Source organism: Otolemur garnettii, unplaced genomic scaffold (assembly GCF_000181295.1).
Source record: "Otolemur garnettii isolate 467f Iridium unplaced genomic scaffold, OtoGar3 scaffold00013, whole genome shotgun sequence".
NCBI classification, from domain to species: domain Eukaryota; kingdom Metazoa; phylum Chordata; class Mammalia; order Primates; family Galagidae; genus Otolemur; species Otolemur garnettii.
In genome coordinates, this window is record NW_003852408.1 from 3,376,411 (window position 1) to 3,387,743 (window position 11,333).

Consider the following 11,333-nt stretch of genomic DNA (forward strand, 5'->3'; position numbering starts at 1 on the left):
TCCCTATGCCAGCCAACCCTTCCCCCTGCCTTACTGCTCAGGCAATTGTTTTTTACTGCTTGAAACAGATAATGTTCTCTTTACTCTTCAGTCTGGTTCCTGCTTGCTGGGGGATCTTTAACTCCTTTTCTTTTTCTGTTCAGTGTCCAGGGACAAACTGACCCCAAAAACAAAACATGAAGGAGACCCTCAGGAGACGCCCCACACTCCCTCCAGCCCTGTGCCAGGTAATCTTGATTTGGTTGACTTATACGTGCCTTGGTTTCCACATCTACCAAGAGGACAAGCCATTCAGACCTTCTGGGGATAGGGCTCTCCTCCTTGCTCTCAGCTGCTGACTTGGCCCAGCTTCTAGCTGGCCACTCAGCCCTTGAGAGCTTGGACAAGGAAGAGACCAGAATGGATCCAGAGTCTCTGGGGAGGGCAAAGGAGTCAATTCTGGAAAAAGTAGTCTGGGAGGGGGCCATGATGATGAGGGACAGAAGCCCCACCAGTACCTGTTAGGGTTGGATTCCAGTCACCATAAAGTGTCTGCAAAGGGGGAAGGTCCATCTGCCACAGGAGCTGTGGAGGGAACCCCAGAGGGAAAGCACAGGGAACTGAGTCAGGGCTGGACTGTCAGACACAGCCACTGTCCTAAGGCCACCTCAATAAGGTGAAGCTCAACACTGTCCTGTCAAAATACAAAGCAAATGAACAAAAACACAGTGTGGCCACAACAGGGGACAGGTATAACAGACACAGATGGCTCCCTTTCCTCAGCCCACCCTGACTGCGTGGAACTCTCACTTTCACCTAGTCATTTCTATATTACTTTTATTTGGGGGGTGGGGGGCTGGGTTTGAACTCACCACCTCCGGTATATGGGGCCAGCACCCTACTCCTTTGAGCCACAGGTACCGCCCTATTACTTAGATTTTAAGAGTAGATTTTAATAAATTGATTTGAAAAGTAATAAGTCATTTCAAAGGTCTAATGACTGCTTGCTGTGTGTCTCAGTTACCTGTTCCTAAGCAGGCCAGAATCTGAGACAAACCTTATAGCACTGTGCAGACAAGATGGTGATGTCCTTATGTGAGACTGACCTTGATTTGGCTTCAAGTCCTTCCTTCTCTCCTAGTGCAGCAAAACCTGGCAGCACTTTGTTTATATTTGCTGTGAACAGGAGCCAGCAAGTACAGACTGGCTCCTGCTTTCTTCATCCAGTCCTATGTACTGAAATACACAAGGCACGTAGCCTTGCTCACTGTTTCACAAGGTGAAATAATCATAGATAGAGCAGTTAAAAACACCTACCCACAGACATCTAAGAAGCAATAACATACTTTTCATATTGCAAAGACATTCCCTTCATCATGAAGGGAACATGAACATTCAGTGTCACCACTTTTCCCTGGTCTTGGCTTCATTCCCTGAGCAAGAGCTGCCAGGAGCCCTTCTACCTCTCTCACTCAGTAAGAGAATCTCTCCGATGGATCAATCAGAGCCTCTGCTGTGGGGCAGTTGTCCCTGGTTCCCTGCCACAGTCACCAAGGTAACATGAACCACAAGTTGTAAAATTAAGGCAGAGCCAGGAAACCGTAAGAGCTGGCAGATTCTCAGCCCAGCATAGTGCTGCGTCCTACCTCTCTGGTTCCCTGTGGCTTTCTCTCGGCACTTTCTCTTCAGCCTGTCCTCAGCTCTAAAATGAATTACATTTCTTTTGTCAATGATAGGAGATGAATCTCTGGAACCAAATGACCTAGAAGAGACCCAAAAGGTACCCACCACACCTTCCAGCAAAAAAGGTGAGGACTGCCTCTCTCCTGTAGATGTCAGAAGGGTGAATTCAGAGTTGCTTTCTGTTTTTCTGATCATAACTTGTCATGAGTGCCCATTATGTTACTGTGGTCTTGATGCCCACCATAGTTTGTGTCTATAATTCCCATTCACTGCATCTTCCTTCCTTCCTTGAAGGCTTTTATGAAATTCAGAAACATTAAAATATGCTTTTGTTGAACTTGCCTGCTCTGAAATCATGAGTCTCCTATATCCACAACTTAAGAGTGTTAGTTGCACCAACCTCTTTAGCTGACAGTTGGCTTCCCAGAGAGCACACCGCATCCTCCTTAGACATGACTGGATATTCTTTACCCTGAGTCACTCACACCTCATGGTGGGAGACAGGTCACCACCCATTTTTCCCATCCAGTCACTTGTTCCAGGTCTTCTCCTTTAGGGCTTAGCCATTCAATTCAAACATTCCTTCACATCATCACTGTCACCCATTGATTTCCACATCACTCCCTGGCGGACCTTCAAGGTTATTTTTCTGTCCCCTCAAGACCTTCCTTCAGCCTAGACATCATCCAGGTATACATGGATAGCAGACAACCCACCCAGCACTCTGGCATCTCAAATCCTTCATCTTCTCATTTCCAGTGAGTTTTTTCTCCACCAGTTCTTATCCCTCCCTCCCTAAAGACAATCCACGGACGTTATCATCATTCAAACCTGGCTCAGTTTCCCAAGAGTTCATTAAGAATTCCCTTTTTTGACACCTATCCTTCAAGTTTGCTTCTTCCACAGCTGTTGTTTAACCTCTGATCTTGCCTTCTCATTACAATCCTTAAAAAAAAACAATCAAAACAATCCCTATCTGTTTTCTCATTACAGTAGTACTTCCGTAAGTTCACCACCCAAGGGACTGTAACAAACAGGTCAACATGTGGAGGTGGTCAGCATAAGGAACTAGGCCTCCTATATGATATACACTTGGTACACATTCAGTCTATGAAAATTAGCTCAGCTTGAGGAGGTGGTTCATGTAGGAAGGTGGTCAACTCTGGAGATTCTACTGTGTTTGTTCCCCTGCAGCTGTCTTTCAGCCTCATTCAGATCACCAATCCGTCCTTCCCATCCATCATTTGCTTTTCTTCATGCCACTCCTTTCCAGCTTAGGGTCTCACGGCCATCATTTCGGTCATCTATTGCCATTGTATTAGCCTCCCTTTCCTCTCTGCTGTCTCTTAGAACCCTCTGGCAGATCTGGGAGGAACCTACTTACCTAGCTTCTGCACTAAGTATCTGAAAGCAGGCATTGCTGGAGAGTCACAGAGCAGGGCAGAGGACACTCTCTGTGTCTTCATGATTCCAACGCAAGCAATATCTCCACACTGGTGACAATTCTACATCCTATAATGATCCTTTCAAATTTGAGCTCTGTTTCTCAAGTCTCAGATCTCCCTTACCTCCTCCTTCTTGTCCAACAGGTATCTTTGCCCCCTGCTTCTTAGAGAGGCATCAGGTGGTTCCCACTGCCAGCCCTGCAAACTGTACCTGCCCCCTCCTCCCCAATTTCCTCCTTCACGCTAAGGCCCTCCTTCCAGCTTGCCTTCCAGTACCAGCACAGTACAGTCCCCTTCCCTCCCTGTGTTCAGCACAGCCCTATCTCTCCCACACAACCATCGACCCTCAGCCAACACCTAAGCCTATCGCAGCTCGCACAAAACACTTCCTCTTGATCCTCATTTCACTTCATTGCCTCCACAGCTCTCTCCCTCATTTCATAACCACACTTCTAGAAATGAGTTACCTAAACTTGCAGTCTCCACTTCTTTACTTCTTTCTCTCTTCTGTCACTTTAGAGTTCCTCCTTCCCCTGTTACTCCATGAAGGAGCATCACCTAAAGTCACCAAGGACCTCCTAGCTAATGTGGTTTGAAAACCAAAAGTAAAAGCTAAATATCATTGACATATAAGGTTGGCAGATCTACATTTGTAACTATAAAAAATTATCCCTTCTTTTTAGGAAAGAAAAGAAAAAGAAATACCCAGTCAAGTCAAAGAAAGAGACTTAAAAAAAGATCCTCAAGAGGTAAGATGAAGGGATAAAGGAGGCTGGAGACAGCTTGTGTAGGGCTTGCAGGTCAAGGTATAGGGGGTTGAGTTGTATTCTAAATGCAGTAGGAAGCCACGGAGAAAATTGAATCAATGAAATGGCATAATCCTTGAAGACAAATTTTGCTACTAGGTGGAGAATGAATTGGAGTACTCAATAATAATATGAAACCAATATATAAACAACTACATGCCCATATGAATGATAAAACACAAATATAGTCCAGCAAGGGGGGGAGAGGAAGGAAAGGGGAAGGAGGAGGAGGTGTCACTTTTTCACCCTGGGGTCGAGTGCTCTGGTGTCACAGCTCACAGCAACCTCAAACTCCTGGGCTCAAGTGATCCTCTTGCCTCAGCCTCCATGTAGCTGAGACTACAGGCTAATTTTTTTTAATTTTTGCAGAGAGAAGTTCTTGCTAGGTTGATGAGCTTGGTTCATAGTTCTTAATGTGACTGTTAAAGCTTTCTCCATTTCAACCACTCTGAACTTTCATTTCTTCCATTTCACGTCTCTCCCCTTTGATCTTTGCCTTATCCTATTCTCTCAGAATGCCGTATTCTTACTGTATCCTATACCCAACAAATGGCCAGCTATCTCCTTTAATAACTGGTGCTGGCATAAATATCTACCTCAAGAAGGCATACTCTGACCCCTAGATTAGCCAAGTTGGCCCCACTGTACCCAACATGGGCTCTTTCAGAAGATTCCACATACTTTATAGTAAATACGTATATAATGTGTGTCTTCTAGGCCAGATGGTGGTGTCCAGGCACAATTGAAGCATTATTTCCCAAATGAAAAACTAATGAAAGAAATCATACTTTCTATCACCCAAAATTTGCCTTCATCAGCCCTTTCTTCTTCTGCTCTGTGTTCTCTTCCTTTTCCACATTCCTTTCTCCTTCCTTTTTCTTTATTTTTTAATTCGAAACTGTTTACTGAGGGTACAAAGTGTGCCAGGTGGTGGGGATTCCTTTGGATTCTGTGCCCTTATGAGAGCATGGGCCAGCCTGGGAAGGAACCTCCTCCCAGCTACCAAACACAAATCAGGACATGTGCCTCACTGCTATGGAAATTCCCCCAGTTTTTCTGCTTGTTTTCAACATGCCTGTCTTAGGGTTTGAGCTGGGCAGGGATTCAGATCTGCTGGCCTGCTCTCCCCCTCCCCTGGCTTCCTCCTCCCCCTGCCCCACCCCATTGCCTCCTTAGGCTAGAGGAACTCACTTTCTTCTTTCCGTCATTTGCCGAGTGTTCAGTACCCATAACTTCTAGGAAAACCTGACATTCACACCTCCAACCTTTTCTTTTGGTATTTAGACGTAATTTGGGGAACTTAGAAATCCCAATTTTTGCTCTCTTGAAACAAATTGTGTTTCAAGATTTTGTCTGAGGTCTCCAAAATGGCCTCGACTAAGCAGTGATGTCTCAGTTCTAGCCAACATCTGCCCTGTCCCAGAAACCTATTGATTTGATAGTCAGGGAAATCTTTACAATTTGTAAGGACGAAAAATGCGTACTTCTCACATTCCTACACATTTAGTGCCTGTTCTATGTTCATTCAACAAAGATAGATCGAATGGAAGGTATGTGCCAAGTACCTATCCTAAGTCCTGGAGACTCAGCAGTGAGCAAAACAGACACAAATCCCTACCTCTGTGGAGCTTGTGCTCTAATTGATATGCCTATAATTAATAAACAAAAAGAAGAGTTGAAAGGAAAATGAAAAACAGAAAGAAATATGGTGTGTAATGTTGAGTCTGGGGGAGAAAGAAAGATATACACAAGAAAAGAGAAAAGTAATTATTGAGAAATGGCCAAAGAAATGTGAGCTATAGAGATCTCCTGAAAGGGTAGAAGGTAATGAAAACGGGGATCACTAATTAGGGGGGTCCAATTTAAACTGTTCACAAATCACTACTTTTTCTAGGGAAGACTTCACCTGGACATGGCATCAAAGAAAAGCTCCAAGTGGTGGATGAGGAGACTCAAAGGAAAGATGACTCAGCCTGCAACTCAAAGATCATGACAAGGGCCCAAAAGGCCAGAGCTGAATGCGCCCCAAAGTCCAGATCAAAGGGTAAGGCCGGTGATGGAATCTGCCATTCTTCCAGGCTCTGCAGTCCAGTCGAGGCTTCCTCCTGCGCTGTCCTTCTGCACTCTGGGGCCTCTCATCGCTATCCACTCCCTCCTGTGCCCGTTTAGCATTCATTTTTCTTTCTTCCCTCTTTAGCCTTCAGCCACATTGACCTTTGCTCTTTTCATTAGTGAAGTATAACAGGTACAACTTCCAAACACAAATCAGGTATGGAGAGGTCATTTGGGGGACTTAGAAATTAAGTTCTAAGGGGTAGGGTCCCCAGATGGGTGCCATCTCCAAGCCTGTTTGTCTCAGGTCTGCAAGAATAAGAAGCTCGTAAACCAACTGGGACACTGAGCACTGTTTTCACAGCAAGGTCCTCCGGGGAGACGGCAGCGCATTGACTCTAGTCAAGCTCCTATTTTGTCACATATCAGAACAATGAGCATCACTGGTGTAGTTACAGCAAAATGTGTGTATCAGAAGTGTACAGCTGGATTGACACACACACACACACACACACACACACAGCAGCCACATACTTAGTAGCCAGGTCGAGAAACAGAACATAATCAGCATCCATAATCTGACCTGTGCCCTCATGCTGAGGCTCATGCTAGCCTGTTTTCCCACCACAGAAGTCAGTGAGACACTGAATGCTTCACCTGCAAAGCCAAGCCCCTCTTCTCCCTTCTCTTCTGCTACTTACCCTCAGACTTCACCTCCAACATCACTTCCGTAGGAAAGCATTTTCTTCCCAGCAGACAGGGCTGGGACTCCCGACAGGCACATGCCTGCATTTTCCTTCATGGTGCTTATCTCAACTGTAATTGGTGATCTGCCCACAGCCTGGCCACCGCAGGAAAGTTGCTCGAGGTCAGTAAGTGGATTAGTCTTGCTCATGGCCCTATGTTCAGCTCCCTGTGCCTCACATAGTCGGTACTGAAATAACTGATGAATCAAAACTTTATTCATTCTTCTTCCTCAGTTACAAATACCAACCTATGGGCCCATATAACGCATTAGTGTGAATTAGAAAAGGTATCCCTTCCTCAGTACACTGCCAGAGCTGCTTCTTGAAACCAAGCCCTTTTCTGCCCTCTGCTGGAAGTCTGTTGTACTAAGCGTACATGCTGTTTTTTTTCTTTTGTTTTTTCCCAGAATATTACAGGGGTGCAAATGTTTTGGTTACATATAATCCTTTTGTGCCATTTGAGTTAAAGTTATTACTGTTCCCTTCACCTGTATAATGTACCTATGAGGTATGAATTTACCCTCCCCTCCACTGATTTCCATTGAGTTTTATTTCCCTATGTGCACATAAATGTTGCTCAAATCCTTTCAATTTAGCACTGACTACATGTGGTGTTTACTTTTCCATCCTTGTGATAATGCACTTAGAATAATGGTCTCCAGTTCCATCCAAATTGTTACACCACTTTTTTATGGCTGAGTAGAACTCCATGGTATGCATATACCACATTTTATTAATCTACTCATATATTAGTGGACAATTGGGCTGTTTCCACATGTCTCCGATTGTGAACTGTGCTGCTATAAACATTACAGTCTGAGTGTCTTTTTTATAGAGTGTCATTTTTCCCTTTGGATAAACATTAGTAGTGAGATTGCTGGATCAAATGGTAGGTCTATTAGTTCTTTGAGGTGTCTCCATATTACTTTCCGTAGAGGTCATATTAGTTTGCAGTCCCACCAACAGTGTCTAAGAGTTCTTTTCTCTCTATCAATACCAGCATCTGTTGTTTGGGGATTCTGATGTGAATCAGAGCGCCTCCTTAAAGGTGGAATTGTTGCTCAGTGCACAGCCTACACAACCTTACACAGAGGCCCTAATAACAATAAAAGTGTCTATATCACTTTACAATAGGCAGAGAACTTTATTCTGCTTCTTATCATTGAACACTTATAATAAGTGAGTGTTACCAGCCCATTTTACAGATTCAGTTAGAGGTAAAAGACACATGAGCTAAAACAAATCTAGGTATTCTAATTCCAAGTCCTTTTTTCTTTACAATAATAAGGTAAATAAATAAACCCACATACTTCCTAGTCTTTTTATGAAATACTGGCAGTGGCAGGAGCCCAGGCAGACACTGGTAGTCAGCTCAACCTCTCCTGCCTGCTCACACTTCCCCCTTATCTGTCATTTCTGATTACATACAAGGTGTCTGTACTCTTACCAATCACATGATGTGCAACCCTGTTGCAGTGTTTCTGATGATGTGGAAAGAGCACTAGACTAGGAATATGGTATGCTTAGATTCAACGCCACCTCCTCCTTAAAGTGTAGTAACCACCAATAACGCTCTCCCCAAGTCTGAGCCCTGGTCCCTATAAAATAATACTAACCTTCCCTCTTCTTTCTTACACACTGATGTGAGGATAGATGACAGCATGTCTGCTACTCCTACTATTTTCTTAACTATTACTATTCCTCTTCCACCCATCTCTACTCCTACCACCCTCTCCAGATCCCTCACATATACATCATAGAGCTCCTAGGTCTTTCCCAAGGCCTCTCATCTTTCCACACATAATTTCCACCCTGTGCTTCTTCCTTATGTTCTGTAAGAATTCCTGGAGTTAGTCTTCTGGATCACTAATCAGTGATCCATTCTACCATTTCTTGTCTGTCTCTGTTAGGCTTTTCTTTTGCATTTTCTCCACCATCCTTTTCCTTTCCACAAGCTCTCCTGTTCGCTGCCACTTACTAATGGAGCCCTAAGCAGATCACTCTTGTTGCTCCCCTTAGAACAGTGGTTCTCAACCTTCCTAATGCCACGATGTATTTTCATTGTGACAAAGGGGGTCATGCCCCACAGGTTGAGAACCACTGCCTTAGAAGATGAGTTGCTGGAGTGCCCCAGACACATCGTCACAGGGTTCCATCCTTAAGGCCCACTTTTCTGGGATGGCAGGTGAGGGTGAGTCAAACTCAGGACTATTGGGAACATGACAGAGAGCTGCCCTTTGCCAGAAGGTGGGTGGGTTTGGAAGTCCTCAAGCCTAAAGGACTTGGCTTCTCCTACACCAGAACCTCAGGTTTATACTCAGAGGTTCTGAGTTGCCGAATTTCTCCATGTGCACTTTGCAGATTAGTCTAGAACTCTCCAGGGTTTTCATAGAGGAAGAAACAGAGAAGCAATAAAATGAAAACAGACAGCAAATGATGACAAGCTAGCACCCTTCCCTCAGAGCCAACCATCTCACCAAGTCTTCATCTGAATTAGGAAATAAGATTCTAAGCGAAGACTGTTTCTCCAGCTACATGAATACTAAGAAATATTTTAGGCAGGCAACTCCCATTATCATAGAGAGATAAGTAGGATGTTTATGGGATAAAAGAACATTAGGTCATGGCCAATTAGCTTGCAGATTAAAACACGTTCCCCAAAGAAGGCCTGTCTGTTCTATTGAAACGTTCTGTCTGGAGTAGTGTTGGTGGGCACAGTGTTTAGTTTAATGCAGCCCACTCTGTACACATAGCTGATCACCACTCGAAATGGAAGACTTCCCACAAATTCACCAGAAAAGTTTCCCCACTGCCATTTACGATATCATTATTCTTATCTACAATCACTGGAATTCATGGAGAGGAGAACTGAAGACGAAAGTCAAATGAAGACTGAGTAACACTTAACTGTCTTCGTCTATTTTCAGAAAAACCCCAAGATGACACTATGGACTTTCCGCATCCTATACCTGTGACCTGTGGCAAAGCGAAAGGGATTTTATATTTAGAGAAAATTAAACTCGGTGAGATCCTTGACCTTCTGCTCTCTGGAATCCCTAGAAGGGAGGGAAATACCCAAGTATGTAATTGTTCAGGAAATGGACCCTCCTAGTGAGGCTGCAGAAAAAGAAATGCTTTTTTAAGAACTTTCCCACATCCCGGTATTTCTGACAACCAGACCCTCCACCTGATAAGGAAGTCATCCCTGGATCCTGCAGTATTGATCATATAGTGTCTTTGCTGCATGTAGATGTCACATGATGTGCAAATACTGTCCCACTCCCTGACCACTCAGGTAGACTTTGGGCTTCTTTCCTTCTAAGACAGTGGTTCTCAAACTTCCTAATGCTGCATTATATTTTCATTATTACAAAGGAGTCATGACCCACAGGTTGAGAACCGCTGATCTAAGAGAAGAGGAATCCAGTCTCCTGCTACTGCTCCCACCTCCCAGAGACAGCCGCCCTCAACCCAGAAAGGTGGAAGGTCATGGTTAGGAGTGCAGGCCCTTTAGGTGAATTCAGAGAGGATTGAGAGGGATTCCCAAGGGGCTATCTTTTTCTTACAGGAACCTCAGGGAAATTCATTCAGAATGAGGAGGGAGTTTGGCTTACACCAACGGAATTTGTACTTGAAGGAAAAGAGAGAAGCACAAACGACTGGAAAAAGCATGTGTATTTCAGAGGAGAGTCCTTGAGAAAACTGCAGCAGGTAGTATAATAACACGGTGCAGATAGGTGATAGGCTTAAATCCTTAAAGATTAGCAGTAGAAATGTGAAGGATTCCCAGAGCTAAACACTCATAGGAAAAAAAAGTTGTAGGTGACAAAGTTGGAAACAGAGATTGGCTCTGAGGGTGGAGAACATAAATGCATACAAAAGGTTTTGAGGGCAGGAGACAATTAAGAAGATAGAAAGAAACTAGCTGAAGATGCAGATGCCAGCAACAGCTTCTCTGTGTCCTTGACCTGATAAACACCGACTCAAGGCCAGGCTCAATGCTATGCTCCTCTATGAAGCATTTTCAGGCTACCCTGTCCGTGATGTGTCTCCTCGGCACACCGTTCCTATCCTAGGAACAACAGCAGGGCATTGTGGTCTTTGGGATTCCAGGACCAAAGACAAAGCCTCCCAGTAATACTCAAAAACTCACCTGGCACAGTGACTCACACCTATAATCCCAGCACTTTGGGAGGACAAAGCAAGAGGATCACTTAAGCCCAGAAGCTGGAGACCAATATAGCAACATAGCAAGACCCCATCGCTACAAAAAAAATGTAAAAAGAAAAATTAGTTTGGTGTGGTGGTGCATGCCTGTAGTCCCAGTGACTTAGGAAGATGAAAGGGGAGGTGCTCCTGAGCCCAGGAATTCAGGGTTATACTGAGCTATGCTCCTGCCATGGTACTCCATCCTAAAAAAGGAAGGAAGATCGAGTATCATTAGGATAAAATCATAAGAATTTTATCTACACAGGAAGAAGTAGAAAAGGAAAGAAATAGATAGGAAAGGGAATGGGAAAGAAGATCTTGGGTCTGGGCTCAGCACCTGGTGCTCAGTGGTTAGGCTGCCAGCCACATACACCCAGGCTGGTGGGTTGAAACCCAGCCTGGGCCAGCTAAAC

The 11,333-nt window shown here is 44.4% G+C and overlaps 1 protein-coding gene across 1 annotated transcript in view; it reads left to right on the plus strand.

Moving 5' to 3' along the window:
- Positions 1-11,333, plus strand: part of LOC111723577 (sp110 nuclear body protein-like) — a 19,947-nt gene that overhangs the window by 7,950 nt on the left and 664 nt on the right. The window contains exons 6-11 of the mRNA XM_023510289.1: positions 144-227; positions 1,716-1,787; positions 3,791-3,856; positions 5,808-5,957; positions 9,639-9,734; positions 10,280-10,422. Coding sequence (XP_023366057.1) covers positions 144-227; positions 1,716-1,787; positions 3,791-3,856; positions 5,808-5,957; positions 9,639-9,734; positions 10,280-10,422 — 611 coding nt within the window. The remainder of the gene's footprint in view (positions 1-143; positions 228-1,715; positions 1,788-3,790; positions 3,857-5,807; positions 5,958-9,638; positions 9,735-10,279; positions 10,423-11,333) is intronic.